Source organism: Globicephala melas, chromosome 14 (genome assembly GCF_963455315.2).
Source record: "Globicephala melas chromosome 14, mGloMel1.2, whole genome shotgun sequence".
In the NCBI taxonomy this organism is placed as follows: domain Eukaryota; kingdom Metazoa; phylum Chordata; class Mammalia; order Artiodactyla; family Delphinidae; genus Globicephala; species Globicephala melas.
In genome coordinates this window covers 70,863,620-70,884,145 of record NC_083327.1, presented here as the reverse complement: position 1 = coordinate 70,884,145, position 20,526 = coordinate 70,863,620, and the positions used below count along the sequence as shown (strand labels likewise).

The following is a 20,526-nucleotide window of genomic DNA, read 5'->3' as shown; positions in this document are numbered from 1 at the left end:
TTGTATCTAAATAAGGATTTTAATTATGATAAATTTATGCTTTAGAACACTTAACTTTAATGACTAATACATGTTGGTGAAATCGAAATAGATTTGTACTATCTGTGATATTTCTCTACATCTAGTAATGGGAAACTGTATGTCTGAAACGATGTCTGGAACTTTTAAACTACTCTAAAATATGAATATATAGAAACAAGTATACTTGTTTGATGTTAGACAGTTGGATTTCATTTGTCATTTGTGTTTATAAGCTTAAGTGGTAAAATATAGGACTAATTTCATGAATGAGTCAATGTAAGTGCTTTGTCACTACTCTTTTTTCTTAAATTGAAGTACAGTTGATTTATAATATTAGTTTCAGATGTACAACAGAGTGGTTAAATATTTGTATAGATTATACTCCATTTAAAGTTATTACAAAATATTGACTACATTCTCTGTACTGTACAATATATCCTTAGAGCTTATTTATTTTATACATAGTTGTTTGTACCTCTTAATCCCTTACCCCTATATTGTCCCTCCCTTCTTCCCTCTCCCCACCGGTAACCACTAGTTTGTTTTCTCTATCTGTGAGTCTGTTTCTGTTTTGTTATATTCATTCATTTGTTTTATTTTTTAGATTCCACACATAAGTGATAATGTACAGTATATTTTTCTCTGTCTGACGTGTTTCACTTAGCACAATACCCTCCAGGTCCATATGTGTTGTTGCAACTGGAAAAATTTCATTCTTTTTTATGTTTAAGTAGTACTCCATTGTATGTGTGTGTGTGTATGTATGTGTGTATGTATGTATGCATGTATCTATCTATCTATCTATCTATCACATCTTCTTTATCCATTCACCTGCTGATGGGACACTTAGGTTGCTTCCATATCTTGGTTGCTGTCAGAATGGCTATCATCAAAAAGCCTATAAATAACGAATGATGGTAAGGGTGTGGAGGAGAGGAAACCATAGTGCACTCTTGGTGGGAATGTGAATTGGTGCAGCCACTATGGAAAACAGTATGGAAGTTCTTCAAAAAACTAAAAACAGAACTACCGTATGATCCAAAATTCCACTTTCTTCAGTATATATCTGAAGAAAATGAAAACACCAATATTCACAGCAGTATTATTTATAATAACTAAACTCTTTTTATTACATCAAATAATCACTGATTTTAATAACTTTGATTAAGAAAACTCTCTGTTATAAGAATATTGAGACTACATAAATATCTTCCAAGATAAGCACAGTAATAAATTTCAGTATTGCTGCATAATATATTCAAGAGAACCTAAACAGTTCAACTGTCATCGATTTTTTACAGTGAACACATGGAGTTTTGTTTATAAGTTACGATCTTGAGGTGCTTAGAACAGTTATTAACTTAATTGTTTAAACTGAATTAATCGGTATGTTCCACCTCTTTATGATTATGGTAAGTTTTATTTAAGTTTCACAGATAAATCAAGTCATCAATTTGAAAGACAACTTGTAAATTTTCCTTGTGTTTTCACTCAAGATATGGTTAGAATAATGCTGTAGAAAGAAATTTAAGTATTTCGATCCATAAATATACTTTTGACTAACTGCACTTTAATGCTAATAAAAAGTCCTGAAATCCATTAATTTTTAAAAATAGTTTTATTGAGGTAATTGACATAATAAACTGCATATACTTAAAGTGTAAAAATTGCCAAGTTTTGACATACACATATGCCCGTAAAATCACGACCACCATCAAGAAAGTGAATATCCATCACTTGCATTTCCTTGTGCCTCTCTGTAAGACCTTCTCTCAACCCCCTTCTCGACCTCCTATCTCTAAGTAACTGCCAATCTGCTTTCTCTCACCACAGATTAATTTGTATTTTCTTTAGTTTTATGTAAATAGAATCATACAATGTGTACACTTCTTTGCTTGGCTTATTTCACTCAGCATAACTGTTCTGAGATTCATCCATGATACTGAATGTTACCAACATTTCACTCTTTTTTATTGCTGAGTTGTATTCTACTGTATGGATATACTATAATTTGATCATGCATTCATCTGTTGATGGACACTTGGGTAACTTCCAGTTTCTGACTAGTACAAATAAAACAGCTATGAATATAAATTTACTTCTCTCTTGGGTTAAAAAACTAGGAGTAGAATGACTATGTCTTTCGTTCATTGATGTTTGACTTTTTACAAAACTGCTAAGCTGTTTTCCAAAGTGGTTGTATTGTTTTTGTTTTTTCATTCCTATTAGAAGTGTATTAGAGTTCTAGATTCTCTACATCCTTGTCAAAACTTAGCATGCTATTCTTTTTAATTTTAGCCTTTCTAGTAAGTGTTTAACGATATCTCATTGTGGTTTTACTTTGCAGTTCTCTAATGACTAATGATGTCAAGCATCTCTTCATGGTGAAGCATTTGTCCAAATATTTTGCCCATGTTTTTACTGAGTTGTCTGTCTTCTTTCTATTGAGCTTTAAGAGTCCTTTACATATTCTAGATACAGATCCTTTATCAGACACATTGCCAAGATTTTCTTCCAGTCTATGGATTATCTTTTTATTTCTTAAGTGTCTTTTGAAGAGCAGAAGTTTTAAATTTTGTTGATGTTGAAATTATCAATTTGTTCTTTTATGGTGTCATAGCTAAGAAATCTTTGCCCAACTCAAGTTAACAAAGATCTTCTCTTAGGTTCCCTCTAGAAGTGTTACAGTATTAGGATTTACATGTAGGTCTATGATCCATTTTGATCCATCAATTTTTGTATATAGTGAGAGGCATGGATCAAATCTCATTTTTTTTTTTTTTGCATTTTAACATCCAATTTTCTGGCATAATTTGTTGAAAAGGCAATTCTTTCTCCATTGCATTGTCTTTGTCAAAATCAGTTGCCCATGTGGAGAAAAAGGAGCTCCTGTACACTAGGAATGCTGGTGGGAATGTAAATTGGTACAGCCATGGTGGAAAGCAGTATGGAGGTTTCTCAAAAAACTAAAAATAGACCTATCATATGACCCAGTAATTCCACTCCTGGTTACATATTACATATGTTTTTTATAAAAATAAAAAACACTAATTTGAAAAGATACATGCACAGCAGCATTATTTACAACAGCCAAGATATGGAAGCAACCTCAGTGCCCATCAACAGATGAATGGATAAAGAAGATGCAACACACACACACACACACACACACACACACACACACACACACAGGAATACTACTCAGCCATAAAAAAGAATGGAATTTTGCCATTTGCAGCAACATGGATGGACCTGGAAGGCATTATGCTAAGTGAAATAAGTCAGGCAAAGACAAATACTGTATGATACCATTTATATGTGGAATCTAAAAAATACAACATACTAGTGAATATAACAAAAAAGCAGACTCACAGATATAGAGAGCAAACCAGTGGTTACCAGTGGGGAGATGGAAGGGGACAGGGGCAACATAGGGATAGGGGATTAAGAGGTACAAACTATAACGTATAAAATAAGCTAAAAGGATATACTGTACAACACACAGAATATAGCTAATATTTTATAATAACTATAAGTGGAATATAACCTTTAAAAATTGTGAATCACTATATTGTACACTTATAACTTACATAATATTATACATCAACTATACTTCAAGAAACAAAAATAATCAGTTGTCCAGGTATGTGTGGGTTTACTTCTAGACTCTACTCTGTTCCATTGATTTATTTATCTAATTTGATGCCAATATCATGCTCTTTTGATCACTGTAGCTTTATAATAGTTCTTAAAATCAGGTAGTGTTAGCCCTTCAACTTTATTCTTTTTTGAGTTTTTCTGCTATTCTGCCTACTCCCATACATTTCCATGAATTTTCAAGTAAACTTGTCAATTCCTACAAAAAAAAAAAAATCCCACTTGGATTTTGTTTTGGATTGCGTTGAATCTATAGGTCAATTTTGGGAGAATCAATATCCTAATATTGAGTTTTGTGACCCAAGAACATATTTCAATTTATTCAGGTTATTAACAGTTTCTTTCAATATTTTGTGAATTTCAATGTAGAAGTCGTTCATATTTTTTGTCAGATTTATCCCAAAGTATTTCATATTTTTCGTTCCTATTATAAGCGGTGTTTTAAAAATTTTCATTTCCAAATGTCCATTGCTAGTAAAGAAATAAATTTCTTCCCCATATTGATCTCATACCCTGCATCCTTGTCAAATTCTAGTAGTGTTTAGAAGTAGATTTCATTGGATTTCCTACATAGATGATCGTGTCACCTGTGAATAACAACAGGCTTATTTTTTCCCTTCCGATCGAGATGACTTTTCTTTCTTTTTCTTGCCTGAATGCACTGGCTAGAACCTTAAATACAACACTGAATAGAAGTGTTGAGAGCGACCATCCCTTTCTAGCTTCCGATTTTAAGGAAAAAAGAATTCAGTATCTCAACAGTGAGTATTACGTTAGGTGTAGATTTTCCCTAGATGCCCTTTAAGTTCCCACTTATTCCTTGTTTGACTATTTTTAAATCAGGAATGGATGTTAGATTTTGTCAACTGCTTCCTATTTTTTTAGTTTACTAATATGGTGAATTCCATGGACCGATTTACAAATGTGAAGTCAACTCCATGTTCCCGGGATAAATCCTACTTGGTCATGATGAATTATCATGACCAGAATTATCCTTCTGATATACCGCTGGATTCAATTTGCTAAAATTTCCTTTAGAATTTTAACATCTATATTTGTGAAGTATATTGGTCTATAAGCAATTTTCTTTACTTTAAAATCTTTGTCTGGTTTTGGTACCATATTCTATGAACCTACCATTAACAAGTTGGGAAGCATTTCCCCACTTTAATTTTTGGAAGAGTTTTGTATAGAACTGGTACTATTTCTTCCTGAAATGTTGATAGAATTCACCAGTGAAGACACATGGGCCCAGAATTTTCTTTGTTCAAGGTTTCTAACTTCAATTTCCCTATAGTACTCTTCGGGTTATTTATTTTTTCTTGAGTGAGCTTTGGTAATATGTGTCTCACAAGGAATTTGCCCATTTCATCCAGGTTTTTAAATTTATTGGCCTAAAGTTGTTCATAATATTTCCTTATTATCCATTTTAACATTTGTAGAATCTACAGTAGTCACTTCTCTCATTCTTGATATTGGTAAGTCACTTCTCTCTTCATAATCAGTCTGGCTTGAGACCAATTTTACTGGTTTTATAGCTCAAGCTTTTGGTTTCATTGATGTTTTTCTATTGCTTCCCTGTTTTCTATTTCATTGATTTCCACTTGGATATTTACTATTTTCTTTCTTCTGTTTACTTTGGGTTTAACTTGCTCGTCTTTTTCTGTTTCTTAAGGTAGAAGCTGAAGTCACTGGTTTGATGAGAACTTTTCTAATATACTGTTTTATAATATAGGTGTTTCAGTGCTATAAATTTTCCAAGTATAAATGCTCAATTGTTTTTTTCTATTGCTGTGCTTTCAAGTTACCTAATCTTTTCTTCTGTAATGTCTAATCTATTGTTAATTCCATCCAGTATATTTTTCAACTCTAACACTGCGGATTTTCATCTCTAGAAGTTCAACTTTGGCCTCTATATCTTCTATATTCCTACTTAACTTTTTAAACACATGAAATACAGTTATAATTGCTTTAATGTCTTTCTGCGCTAATTTTAGTGTCTGTGTCAGTTATGACTTGGTTTCTATTGATTGATTAGTCTTCTCATTATGGGTCATGCTGCCCTATCTTTTTGCATGCTTGGTCATTTGACAGGATGCCAGACATTATGATTTTTATTTTGTTGGGTGTTGAATATTTTTAATTTACTGTGAGTCATCTTGAGCTTCATTCTGGGATACTAGGAAACATTCTGACCCTTTTGGGTCTTGCTTTCATGATTTGTTAGGCAACTCTGGAACAGTGCTCAGTTTAAGGCTAAGTATTCCTCCCTAATGAGCCAAGACCTTCCTGAGTACTTTACCCAATTTCCCATTGAAGTCTGCTGAAAAATGGTCATCTAAAGGCATCAGGTCCTAATCCCTGGAAACTATAAATGTTACCTTGTAAGGAAAAAAGGGTCTGTGTAGATGTAATGAAGTATTTTGCCACGAGCAAATTATATTGAATCATCTGGATGAGTCCTAAATCCAATTACAAGTGTCTTTTTAAAAAGAGAGGCAGAGGGAGATTGGACACACACAAGAGGAGGTGGCAATGTGACCTCGGAGGCAGAGAGTGGAGTAATGCGGCCCCTAGCCAAGGGATGCTGGCAGCTACAAGAAGAGGGAAGAGGCAAAGAACAGATTCTTCTCTAGATTTTGGCTTAGTGAAACTTATTTCAGACCTCTAATTTTCAGAAGTGTAAGAGAATAAATTTATGTTGTTTTTGGACACCAAGTTTGCGGTGATTTGTTACAGCAGCCTTAGGAAACTAAAACACTCATAAATGAATTATAAGTTTTTCCCATCTGGCTGTTGGGAAAAGGCGTGTTTCCCTCTAATCCTCTATTCCTTTCAGATGGTTCTTTCTCTGGCCAGAGAGTTTATCCATACGTATATGCTGAACAGAACTCTACGGAGTACTCTTGCACCCTTTGTAGATCTCTAGTGTTCTCTCTCTGCAACGTTCTGGAAACTCTATCAAGGCATGAATGCTGGGGCACCTCTTTTGCTTCCTGTCTCTCAGGGATTACTTTCATTTCACTGCCTGATGTCTAGGATCTTGAAAACTATTATTTCATGTTTGTGTATGCTTTGTTGTTTCAGGCAGGAGGGTTAATCTGGTTCCTATTATTCCATCTTGGCTAAAAATTCCATTAATGTTTATAAATATCTTCCTAATTTTTTTTGGTTAAAGTTAAATAAATGCACAATGTAATAGGGTTCTCTGGAAACCACAGAGTTCGTTAGTCAACAGGTTTTTAACAAGGCATTATTTTTAGGCACTGAAAATACAGAGGTAAATAAAATGCCAATATTGCCCAAAGAAAACATTCTATCACAAGGTCCTTGAACAGAGTTCATTTCTCACTTACCATATCATGAAGGCATATAGCAGATAGTTATCAACATAAATTGAGTGTACTATTAAGTGACCAGTGCATTTAAACATAAATAGGTAAAGTTGCTGTAGCTGCTATTGATTTTTACTAAAATAATAAAACACTGATCCAAGGATAGAATAAATTGATTCCAGAAAAGTGATGAAGTTTAGAATTTTGAGTAGTTGAATTAAGACCACATTTCAGACTGAAATGGATTAAGAATATATTCAATTGTCCATATTATTTCTTAATAGAGTAACATTTTACTAATGAAAGAAAACACTAAGGAAAATTTTACCTTTCCCATAAAAAGCATAATTTTAATTCAGAAATTTAGGAATCTTTAAAAAAACACATCCACCCAAATGTAAATGGGAATTTAATATATCAGATATGTAATTTTGTTTCACTCTCAAGATTTATAATGATATCATTTAAGAGTATGTTTCTAGTATAGTCTACCTTACTGAAATAACACAAACATCTGACACTGAACATATATTCAGTACTAAGCACTGTGCTAATAATAAGCACTTTACGTGTATTATCTCCTTTAATTTACATCAGGCCCTATGACATTAGATGTTACTTCTATCCTCATTTTAAAGATAATGAAGCTCAGACACAGAAACCTGTCTAACGTCACATAATTGTGTAACTAGCATGGCTAGGACTTAAATTCAGTCTTCTTGACTCTAAAGCTCATGTTCTAAAAATAAGCCACAAATTCAATTTTATAAACCAGGAAAATACGGCTGATAAATTGCAAAAGCTTTCATTATGAAGTTCCCTTAAATAACGGTTTCCTCTAAATATCAAATATCGATTAACATTTTAGCTACAACATTTTAAGAGCACTTTTATTTTAAAAGTTGACGCTAAACCGATAATTTCTAATATATATGCAAGCAAATAAAGCACTCGATATTTAAAAAAGATATAGTTTTGTATTTAAAGAATTTGTAATCTCTCACAAATAGATGAACAAAAATATTCAGAGGAAACCTATCAAATCTTATTTTTTCTTATAATGCATATACATCCTCATGACTACACAGTATGAGAAGGAATGACACATTTACTCTAAAAGAGATACAATTATCTTCACATTAATGTAGGTCTTTAAAAAGGATTTTTTTGTTTCTGTATAATAGATACTTATTCTATGTGGAGAGTGGGTATAAAATGTATGTAGTATTTTGTATTTCTTTGACATCACTGGAGAGAAAAAATATGGATCAAGGAGATGGAGTCCCTCTTATAACAAGAGTTTGATGAAGACACTTTATCACCAATCTCAAAACATGTGCTCTCAAACTCTCAAGAAAGGCTTTGAGTTTTCTCATGTAGGCCTATTTGTTCACTGCTGTGAGTATAAGGGATGGACAATATAAGGGACCTTAGAAAATATTTCACCTCTGAAGAAATTATAGTAATATTATTGTTATTTACCTGAAGATTTTCACAGGTCTCTTGACTGTAAGTGAGTCTCTGGATTTCTGTAGGTGAAACAAGATATAATGCTTGTCCATTGTTGGTGAAGCAGAACGTTCTGGCTATCCGCATATTGGTAAGGGGCAAGTAATACACATCCAATAGAGGTCTTAAACTTGGCAAACTTGAGAAAAAAATTAAAAACTTGTTAATAAACAGGTAGGTTTTAGTCTTGAACAAATACTAGAGGAGGTAAAAATAGCAGGGAACTTATAAACCTTATGATTTAGTGCACCTGAGTGGGAGATAAAACTGATTTGTTTTCCTCACATACTTGTTCACTATGAACTGAATGAAAATAAATTCTCAGTGTATAAGACTGTAAACAAATAAAAGCCTTTCTTTCAAACTGAATATAATTCTGCAACATTATGTGTTGAGGGAGGAAATGTTATATCTGTGTTTAAAAAAAGAAAAAATCTAACTCTTACCTAAAAGTCATAATGTGTCCATTGGCACAGAAGCAGGCAAGGCAGATACTGTTACTCAATGATACAATATCTCCACGAAGAACAAATGAGGTCTCTGTAATGTTTTGCTTATAAGCACAGTTCTGAGTTGGCAGTGAGATTACTTTTGCTTGCTTTTCAGAACATATCACTGCATACTGGTTTTCACTAATTTCCTGAGAAGAGGAGGGAGATACAGAGACAGGTCTTCGTTTTTTCAATTTCTCCTTTTCATCCTTCTCTTCAGGAACATTGTGTTCTTTCCAGGATTCATATGCGGGTGGCATTAAGCAGCCTGTGGAATCCAGGAATGCCATTCTCAGGACTGCCCCTTTTAACCTCAATATAGTACCTAAAATTGTAATTTTAGTAAATAAAAAATATTTTAATCCCACAGTAAATATGTTCATTCCAACTCTGACACATACTAGACACTCAAAAATATGCAGAATGTATACTGAACCGAAATTGTACACTGGCTCACTGATAGGATTCAAACTTCAAGCATGATATTTGAATCTGGAAAAAGATATCAGTAAGTGCTACCAAATAAATAAGTGCTACTATAATTGCTACCAAACAGATAAACGCTAGGATGTGTGGAACTAGGCCTCATACCTGGCAAGTGTACTACCATTGAGTATGAGAGTAAGCAGATGGCATCTAGAGCTGCACGGTCCAATATGGCAGCCACTAGCCACTTGAAGTGTGGCTGGTCCAAATTGTGGCATGTTGTAAGAGTGAAATACATGCTGGATTTGAAGGCTTAGTACAAAGAAAAAATTATAAGAAAATACCACAATAATATAAAAATACTGATTACATGCTAAAATGATAGTATTTTGGATAGACTGGGCTAAATGAAATATGTTACTAAAATTAATTTCACTTTTTTAATTTTTTTACTTTTTTAAAAACAGCTACTAGAAAATTTAGAATACTATATGTGGCTCACACTGCATTTTTAATGGACAGAACTGATCTACAGGGTCAATGAGAAAAAAAAGTTTCCACATATTTCTAAACATTACTTCAAAAAAACTATTTACCAGTAAAGGTCAAATACACTCCAGACATTGCTTTGGTCAACTTACAGTCTTAAATTAGTAGTTATATTTCTTGATTTACTTTAATTAATGGGACTCCCTTTCGTCCATATCCTTGAATAGGTAAATATGATATATGCTCATTTGTAAGTAAGCTAAATGATACTATTAAGGATTTGGAAAGCAATAGAAGGGAGGGTATAGAACCGATTTAGCATTTCAGTTTTTATTTTAGAGGATTTTTTTCATATTTTATTACTTTATACTTATATTTTATAGTTTGCAAAAAATTATCCATATATTGTATTCTTTTGTTTCTAAGAGGAAGAGATCCCAGTGTTCTGTCAAAATTTTTCTTAGAAGACAAAATTTTCCTTTCCTCTTCACATTTATATATTTTGTCTATTGCAGGGTAGCCAGATAAAATAAAGGATGCCCAGTTAAATCTGAATTTCAGATATACAATCAATACTTTTTTTAGTATAAGTGTGTCCCAAATTCTGCATTATTTTTCCAAAGAGAAAGATGGGACATATTTATATTAAAAAATATGCTATCTAAAGTCCAAATTTAACTGGGCATCCTGCAATTCATTTGCTACATCTGGCGTTAGTCTATTGTCCAGGTTTGGAAAGTAGACAATTTAATTATTTTAAACGGTTTGCTAATTTGGGAATGGTTTATAGTCCATATGAACATATATGAGATATAGTAATTCCAGTAAGTAGATTTTCTAAAAATGTACCAATATTTAAATATATGCTTGTACTATAGTTGGCAGGATTATAGTATGTTTTCCAGCAGGGTAGTGGTAATTGTTGAGTTCTCCTCTTGAAGGCAAAAAAAAAAAAACCACAACAAAAAACGGTTGGGGACAAAATAGACCATTTCAGGCTCTTAGGCATGGAAACCCACCTGCTTGGAAAACACCTCTCTTCTCCTCATAGTTCCAATAGAGATAATATAATATAAATGTCATTGTTATATTTTAAAATAGGCATCCTATTAAAAACAAACCTCAAAGATTCCAACGTTGAAAAGAAACCCAAAGGTTCTTTCTTACACATGAAAATTATTTCATATCAAAGTAGATTTACAGCTAATTTGACTTTATTGCCAGTTGGAAAAATCTTAAGTATTTTTTAATATAGTTAATAGTAGATTATTTATATTTAATCCCTCTCTTTTTTATTTATTGGAAACATTTTCTTATCACAAACTGTCTGTTGTAGAAAATTTAGAAACTACATATCAGTAAAAAGAATAAAAATTACCCCCAATCCCACTATTCAGTGATAATTACTATCAACATTTTGATTTTCATCTTTCTAGTTTTTTTTTCCAATACATATACTTGTTTACTAATAAGAAATGAGATTGGTTAAGAAATTCATCATTATGTAACTTTTTCTAACAACTAGGTATGTAGTATATAGTAAATTACTGAGCTGAATGAATAAATCAAACTGTTCCTTTAATGTAAAGGTAGTTCAGAAATGGTAGAACTAGAAATCATAATTACATTTTAATTCTAAATTCTAAGTATTGTTAAAATGTACTACATAAACAAGAAATACACTAGTAAGCAAAACCATGTTTTTGTTTTTTTCTATCTAGATCAGCATAGATTAGTAACGGAAACCAGAATTCTCAATTATTTCAAGACCTATCAGATTCCACATACATGTGATAAAATTCAATCTCATTTTCAATATAGGAAGACTGTAGATTTTTTCTTCTTAATATTTTTTTATTAAATCACCTTTTCTAATTCTTCAAAGAAGAAAATTAATGTATTTTAAGACTTCACACATAGAGATTAAAAATAGCCAAGTGTATAATGTTTAAAAATACACTTTTCTGTTTTTTCTCTAAATATGTACCATCCTTTTGCTTATAGAACATACTATTCTGAGGTATCCTAGAATGCAGTAGAACAAGTGTTTTTTTTTGTTTGTTTGTTTTTCTCATTTTCTTTTGTAGTAATCATTTTAGACATGATTCTAGGATTAAAAAAATATAAAACCTGAATGGCTGTATAAGTAAATGATATTCTGGAATCTTATTCCATGTATTCCTTCAATTAAAAACATAAGACTATAACTATCCCCATTTAGACTTAGATTGATTCAAAAATGAAAAGCAAAGGCTTCTATTAAATTATACTAAAGCAAATCTTCAAAAGAAGTATAGCACCAGAGCATACATACCACTTGGAGACACAATTACTGGCTGAAGAAGTCTTTGCTCTCCTCCTGGGGGAAGGTTCAGTGCAATGACAAGCACTGTTCCCAATGTAGTACCAACCCACAAGCATGGGGAGGGGGCTGAATCTGCCTTTCGAGTAAAAGTTTCACAGAAATGAAGAGCAGAGATTGCTTCTCGGGATTCTTTATCAATGCTGGTTACACTTGAACTCCGTGATCGGCTGAAGGAATTATCTTTTATATCTGAAACGATTTAAAACGTTATGAGATTGCTCAAGTTATAAAATATCATGTTTTTTGCTTGGTATAAGTTTTGCCAAATAGTTAATCTGCAAAAAGATAAAATCTACAGCATATTTAATTTTAAGTTTCTTTTAATTGAAAAGAAAAACAATTTACTTTTATGCTAACAATTTTTTCCTTTGCTTGTGTTTGAAACACAGAGGGACAAATCCACACTTCTCAGAACTGAGCTGAGGTCATCCCAGTGAGCTCAGTGAGTTTTTGGATGTAATCTCTGTGGTTCTGGTGCAGCTCTCTGTTAGTATCCTGGCTGCTTTTCCAATCTTAGCCCTTACTACCCTTTCTCATGGTGCTGTTTCTTCCTTTGGTAATATAATTCATGAGTAGATAGAATCAGGAAAGTGGGTATTTTCAATTTTCTACATTAAAAAAAAATGCTTTTATAAGTACTCTGATGTTACCTTCAAATTTATTGTATGATGGACTTTTTTCCTTCAAATCTGTCCATACGAAAGCCTTAATCCATAAAAATTTAGCTTTATTTTTTTTTAAATGCGATTTTAACTGTAACTAACGTTCATCTAAGGTGTTTTTCATTAAACTGTACAACTGGTATCTGGCTCATACTTAACTTGATGCCAGGTATATTCCCTTTACCCCGGCTCTGTCTGTAATGACAGGGATACTTGTAAATTATACTAATAAACCCTCTCTTGTCTTCAGCTACCTTCTCTGTGGCCAATCTCAAGTCTGTTTCAAGCCCTGGCCTCTTTTCTCTTGGAATGCATTTCCAAACGCTTATAAAAAATTTTTTCCTATTATGTCTCACTAGGCAAAATCAAAATACATCATTTCTCCAAGGCTCTAAATTCTTCTAATGGCACTATTTATATTAATGACACCTCTGTTCTCCTAGGAAAACAATACTTGAAATAAGTCCCAATTTCGGTTCTTCCCTTTCACTTTACTTACATGTCTCTGATGGGATGCCAAGTCCTACGCTATTCTAATGTTTCTGTTTCCTTCTTTCCACTACTAATCAACTTCCATCACCCTATGTTCAGGCCTTTATCACCATTCATCTAGACTACAACTCCCAAGAGATCTCCCCACCTTCACTCTGTCACTGTTCTATCAAAACTCAACTAAAATTTACAAGGTACAGTTTTAATTCTATCACCTCTATCTTAAAAATCCGCAACAGTTCCTCTTATACTCTTACTAGGTTTTTAAGACTCCACAAAATATCTCAACCTACCCTCCCGGCCCTATCTGCCAGAGTGCTGCCCTGCTTCAGTTCACTGTGGGAAATAAACCGAGCCATTCAATGTTCTCCAAATATACCTGGAGCTTACCTACTTTTTTGCTTGTGATTTTCTTTCTGATTCGTGCCCTTGCCTTTTCTCTACCTATCTAGATGGTGTTTATTCTCCATCTCAAGTACTGTCATCCTCATGAAGTTTATCCTGATTCCTAAAACCATACACAGTTTTTCTCTTTTGAATCTTGATAGCTTTTTATCTCCCCCCTGGCATGAATAGTACATTTGTTCTGTAGTTACTGACTTGTCTTAGGCCTTGTTCTAATGTGACTGTAAATTTCTTGAGAACAAGGGCTCTCTCCTTTTGATGCCCTGCAGAATTTGGCATAGTGCCTTGCATATGAAGGTATTCAACATATACTTGCTGAAGACAGACCTACAGTTCGAAGTATCTGAAGCAATGTGTTTCTGCTACACCACTGGGATATATTAAAATTTCTAGTAGTTTCTGCTATTCACATCTAATAAATCATTCCGCAAATCACGTTTCCAATGCTATTGTGAAAGAAATGACTTCATAATGTTGTGAAAAATGAAAAACACGTTCAAGTCTTCTAAGTTGTATTTTACTGAATAAAAAAGGCATAATTGAATCCTACTTATACCCCCCAAAAGCTTCTTGTAATCAAATTTAGATTCATAGGTTAAAAAAAATTCTCCCAAACAATAATTATATACAACATAATTTTGATTACAGTTAGCCTCTGAAAACAATAAAGCCACTAGTTATGACAACAGCATGGGTTATTTCTAACTATAGTTTCTAAAATTGCTTTTCTTTTGCCTGAGATTGTGCTTCCTGTTACAGATTATGACACAGTAGAAAAGAACTACTTAATGTAAATAAAACAACTTTCTATAAGCAACAGCTCATTACTGGATGAGCTTGTAATATGATATTGATTCCAAATGTTAACTCTTTATGTTCCCAAAGTTATTTTAGTAAAAAAACAGAAATTTAAAATTTATTTTCCAATGATAAAAATATTTGTTACTTTGATAAGACATACACATAACAAGATGAACATATTCACCTATATTATCAGTTGTGACCTAGTGATAAAAATGAAAATCAGTGATACAAGAAAATTTAATATTATAAATTTCAATATAAATTAAGCTGTATGAAAACCTTTACTGTTATCTATTAAAATTACAATAGGTGATTCACAACAATCTATACTTCAAATGTTAATTCACAGGCCAAGTAAACATTATTTTAATTTAATAGACTAATTTAACTATATAAAATTCATAAACTACAACTGTGTTTTTATTATATGACTTCTCTATAAAAATTAGATTGCCAGAGAAACTCCTATGGCTAGATCCATATGGGAAAATGAACTGAATCAGAATCAACTCTGAACTTAGAGAATTAGGTTGCTTATTTTATCTGTGTAGAACTGTTTGAAAACAAGTTAGAATCTTCAGCAGTTCACGAATTGTAACTACCACTGACTGCTCTCAAGTTAGATGTTGTGGGTCTTTGTGGCTTAAATATAAGAAATTGGGCAAGCTTAACAAATGGAATAGAAATTTTCATTTTCATTCTACTAATAAGAGCAGAAATGAAATAGCTACCACTAAGTAGGGCCTACCATGTGCTTCATACTATCATAAACTTTACATTTATCATTTTATTGAATCTATATAATAACCCTGAAAAGTATTATCACCATAATTTAACAAATAATGAAGTAGAGGCTCAGACAGGTTAAATGACTGAGAAAGCTAGTTAATGGAAGAGTTTGGATTTGTGCCCATGTTCAAGTCTAAAACATCTGTTAGGCAACTCCAGATAAACATGGGATTAGTCATATCACCAATATCATACGAGTGGAGTGTTTTAATTATTATTGAGCATTAAAGTTCAGTGTTTAGATTAAAAAAAAACAAAACTGGAACATGTGGTCTTTCTGGCCGATCTAAACTCAGAAAAAAATTGTCATTAATGCCTCCATCCAGCTCTAGTGATACAACCATGTCATAAAATCATTGCTTTCCTGTTATTCTCTGGATGCCTAGAACATTCCACCTGTGTATATCACACTCTCCTGTCACATAGAGCCTTATGCAACAAAATTTTATATCCCCCAATCAAAACATAGTGCCAAGAGGTAAATTTGGTCAGGGTAAAAATTAGGACAAAATACTTACTCACATAAAGATACATAACAGTTTGATATTTTGCCTCCTGTTCTTGACACTTGAAAAGTGACATCAGCAGTCTAACAATATCGCCCATGATTCCTGAGTTGTGGGCCATGGAATCTAGGGTGAAGCTATGCTGAAAGTACAATGTTGCATAATTCCCCTATAAACAAAAGTGAATTCTATTCACAGAAGCTTCCATAGCTGCAGGAAAAGTCCAACAGCTCAGCTACTTTAGCAACATTTGGCAGTTTGAGCCTATGGATAATAGTTGTTTTTCCCCGTTGACTCTCTGGACAATGTAAAAGATTTACCAGCTAAGAATCTCTATCAAAAAATAGTTCAGTAGCACAATGACTTAAGGGAAAATTATTGAGGCAACATGGGTATTGTTTCAACATATATATTAATCAAAGTTATAATTAGCTTAGGGCATTGAGATACAGGGGCACACAAGTAAAAGATAAACTGAATAAAGATGATCTATAAAAGCACAGAGCACACACTTTGATTAAATTACTTAAATAATTCATAAGTGTGAATATTCTTTTAAAAAGTAATTGACATCCTATTTTTACTAATTTAAAAAGTACTTCTACATGTGTTTTCTCAACAGATTTTTAGGTAATAAAAGACACAAAACCATTTTAAGTAGTAGTATTCAGTGTTACTAAAATCATGGGCATCTTTGAGAGTCTGATGAAAACTCTGGATCCTCTTGTTGGGGAAAAAAATGCTTAACGGTAGCCTCAGATACATGTGGGTTCAAATGGCATCTTTCATTTTTATAGTGAAGGGAACTATGCTCTTCTCAAAACATACGTTAACCAACATTCTAGAATTTATTTCTGGTTCCCTTAACAGCAGGGGTATTACAGGGTTCTACTAAACTGTTCTCCCTATGTTCAGGAATGGAACCTTTCACTGATGACAGTGGAAGATATTATGCCTACTCACTCATAATAACATGCTATCAGTATAACTGAGATAAGACTATGATTTGGAAATGCTAAAATCAGTAAGGTGAAATGGACCAATACCTAAGTCTGTATTATGCATAAGAAGATAGTCAAGGAATCTAGAGAATTAACAGTGAGAAGATGAGGTGGGTGAGCAAATAAAAAGGAGAAAATCTAGTTGTTTCTAAGACAAACATGCGTGAAATCATCCGTATGCAGTCATACTTCTTATCCACTTAAAGGCAATAGAAATTCTAAAATTAAAATGGAAATCCTGCTTTATATTTACTACATGGAATCTTATTTTTGTCTTTATCGAAATGTCATTTGTCCCTATCCTGGGATATCAGGGAGCTGTTTTGGAGCTGGATATAAAGCAGAAGGAATGTGTGAATATATTCACTCTGCTTTCCTAATGGATAGGCTGCATAGAGAGTGCTACAGAAAAAGATATATTTTCCACCTTATTATTGTCAAAAAGTAATAATGATTCTTGGTATGAGATTCACTGTAATACAGAAAACTAGTCATTTATTTTGAAAATATTAAATTCTCATAAAATAAGTTTATAAATAATAAAGTTCAAAATAAGTTTTCAGACGGTTAATAGAAATTAATCCAAAATCACACATATTTTAATCTTACACTAAATTTTGTTTAGATAAAAGTATGAGAGGGCTGAGGAAATATATTATTTTGATTTGCTTAAAGTTATATTATAATTATCCTTTACAATCTACAGAGAGCATCCTGAAGGCTATTAATCCTTAAACAGTCATTTTAAACTTGATTTTCAATGAAAATCTAGTCTATGGTCATTTTAAATCTCCTGATTTCCTTGTCTTCCCATTAAAGAGAGTTTAACTACTATGTATTTTCATTTATTTATTTTACTTACCTAAGTCAGGCTTTAGGTCAGTAGGCAAGCTTAACTTCCTTGACATTTTTGCTGAAAAATAAAATGCATTTTTAAAGTTCTGAAGAATATCTGATTCATGCTTATTCATACCAACTGGTCTTCAAGATAGGGGTGAATATTTTTCTTACTAAGTCTAGATGCTAAGATAATTAAGATATGATTAATAATGTTATGGGTGGAAAGTAAATCTTATTTTCAACTTTTTAAAAAGTTTGTACTTACTTGATTGTAACACCTTTGAGTGCTTGAAGCTCTCACTTCAAGAAAGCCTTTTAAATTCTAACTGTTAATTATTTCTTAGGCTCACAGGAAAGGGTTAGGCTTTTCTAAGGAAGCAAAATCATTTCTCAGAAAGAAGGTGTTGCAGATAAGGACAATACAGGCATAAGACTGAATTTGGGTATGTGATACAATAAAATCTTTCCAGCTCCTCGTCTTCACAGCTATTAGGCTCATTCTTTTTTAACTTAATCTCTTGAATATAGGACATCCTATATCTACAATCAAATTGAAGTATTTGATTACTTCACAAAAATATTTGGCTCATCCATTTCTTCATATATGTCAACTCAATTTACATTTTAGTAAAAAATAAAAAACAAAGTCATGCTCAGTCTAAAATTAGAGTATTTACAAAAATATAAACTACAGATACTTCTATTTTGGATTAGAATAATACAAAAGCCTAGGTAAAAAACTACTGAAATTCACTTTCCATCCTGAAAATCAGTTATTGCCTAAATCTAGGAAGTGATTTAAAGTTAGGAGGTGTTTAACTATATCTATTATGTTAGTGGCAGTGCATGCGTAACAGAATAGTGCTTCCTATGTGAAATTTTGAAAAAGCATTTGTTTGTTAATACATGAATGTGTATATTGGGTTAAATTTTGGACTGTTAGGAGATATTTAAAGAACAGACCCTGCTAGTCCATAAGGGCGCCATGTAAGCAAAGAGAAATCCAGTCATAGTACATAACTTCCACATCTAAAAAAATGACAAATCCAGTGTTAGGAAAGAGGCATTAGGCAAACTGGGAAGGGATAGGGGGAAATCAAGTATTTATTTCTAAGCTTCATTAATCTAATTAGCATCCTTTAAAAAATAACAACAATGGGTCAAATATATGAATCAGTCTTATCCCATTTTCACACAGACTTAATCAATCTCAGTTAAAAGACAAAAAGTAATAGAAAACTAAAATAGCCAAATCTATGGTTGGTGGTTGATCTCATATAAATGGCTGCTCTTGTATTTAATATCCAATTCTCTTAAACCTAGAAGATACTATACCCCTCTCAAAATGTTTTTTAAAATGCAATATTAAACTTTTGAAAGAATTCAGAGGTTTTCACCAAATATCAAAGGTACAATGTACGTAGACTGATAAATAATATCTATACAATATCTGAAGGAGAAAAATCAGTCAGGTACAGTCTAAAGATACTCTTTCAGAATCAGATGATGTGGATGCCTCTCTAGACCCCGCTACTCTGATTTGATTAAGTTATTCTGAAACTTAATCAAGTGCTTATAAATCTTGAATGTGCACACCAGTCACCTGGGTATCTTGTGAAATCAGATTCTTGCACTTCTAACAGGCTCCCAGGAGATGCTGCTGCTGCTGCTATGTGGACCACAGACAGCATCAATGTCCCTAGACTAAAAGCAACTTCAGGATAGGGAACAAGACTAATTCATCAAACCCAGTACGTAGATACAGTAAGTCCACAGCGAACATTTCTTGAAGAAGCTTCAACATCTAGTTTGTAAAATGTGGAAGTGTAAAGTACGGTGGTTAGGACTGGATTTGGAATCAGACCAAATATGAGTTTATATCTAATTCAACCAACTACTAGGTGTGTGACCTTAGGCCAATCACTTTGCCTCTCTAAACCTTAAATTTCCTCATCTGTAAAATGGGAATAGATATTAATGACAATTTCATAGTTGTGAAGATTATATAAGATGACATAAGCAAAACATTAGGCATAATACCTTACACACAGTGTGGATTTAATAAACGTTATTATTTATGAATAATAAACAAATAAAATGACTTTTTCATAAACTGTAAAATGTTACACAGATGAGCTATTAATATACTTTTGTAAACAACCCAATATTTCTTTATTCCAATTCTATGGTAATATTCCAATTAACTAAAACAAGAAAATGGAAAAAAACTTTTAGGATATAAATATAGAAATGGCATGCACAACTATAAGCTCAACCTCTTTTTAAGTTCATTTCAAAAACTAAGTTCTATATCTAAACATAAGAAGTGAAATAAACCTGAGTAATTCATAAGATATTTTTATGGGGAAGCGGTGGAGGGGTGAAAAGATTTAATTCCTTGGCATTTCCTGTGTAATTTATATTTATGCCTTCAGGTTCCATAGCCCTTTCTTCTGTAGTCTCCATCTAGTGATACTAAACCCATCTGGTGAACTGATCATATAGTTTCAGATACTGAACTCTTCAGTACTAGTATTTCACTTTGTTATAAAGTTTTAATTTTCTCTGCTGATATTCTCCATCTGTTCATTCACTATGACCATGTTCCCATTTCAGTACCTGAACATATAATATTATAGCAGTTGCTTTAAAACTCTTGGCTGCTAATTTCAACATCTAGGTCATCTTATAGTCTGTTTCTACTGATTTTTTAAATTCTTAATTATGGGTCATA

General features: G+C 32.6%; 1 protein-coding gene across 4 annotated transcripts in view; it reads right to left on the bottom strand.

Annotated features, from left to right (window-relative positions):
* STXBP5 (syntaxin binding protein 5) overlaps window positions 1-20,526 on the bottom strand; it is a 168,010-nt gene that overhangs the window by 19,055 nt on the left and 128,429 nt on the right. For all 4 annotated transcript variants that reach the window (XM_060283869.1, XM_030853220.3, XM_030853223.2 and 1 more), the window contains 4 exons: window positions 17,815-17,865; window positions 12,243-12,482; window positions 8,969-9,338; window positions 8,496-8,661 (listed from right to left, as the gene is read on the bottom strand). In XM_060283869.1, the coding sequence (XP_060139852.1) occupies window positions 8,496-8,661; window positions 8,969-9,338; window positions 12,243-12,482; window positions 17,815-17,865 (827 nt within the window). The remainder of the gene's footprint in view (window positions 1-8,495; window positions 8,662-8,968; window positions 9,339-12,242; window positions 12,483-17,814; window positions 17,866-20,526) is intronic.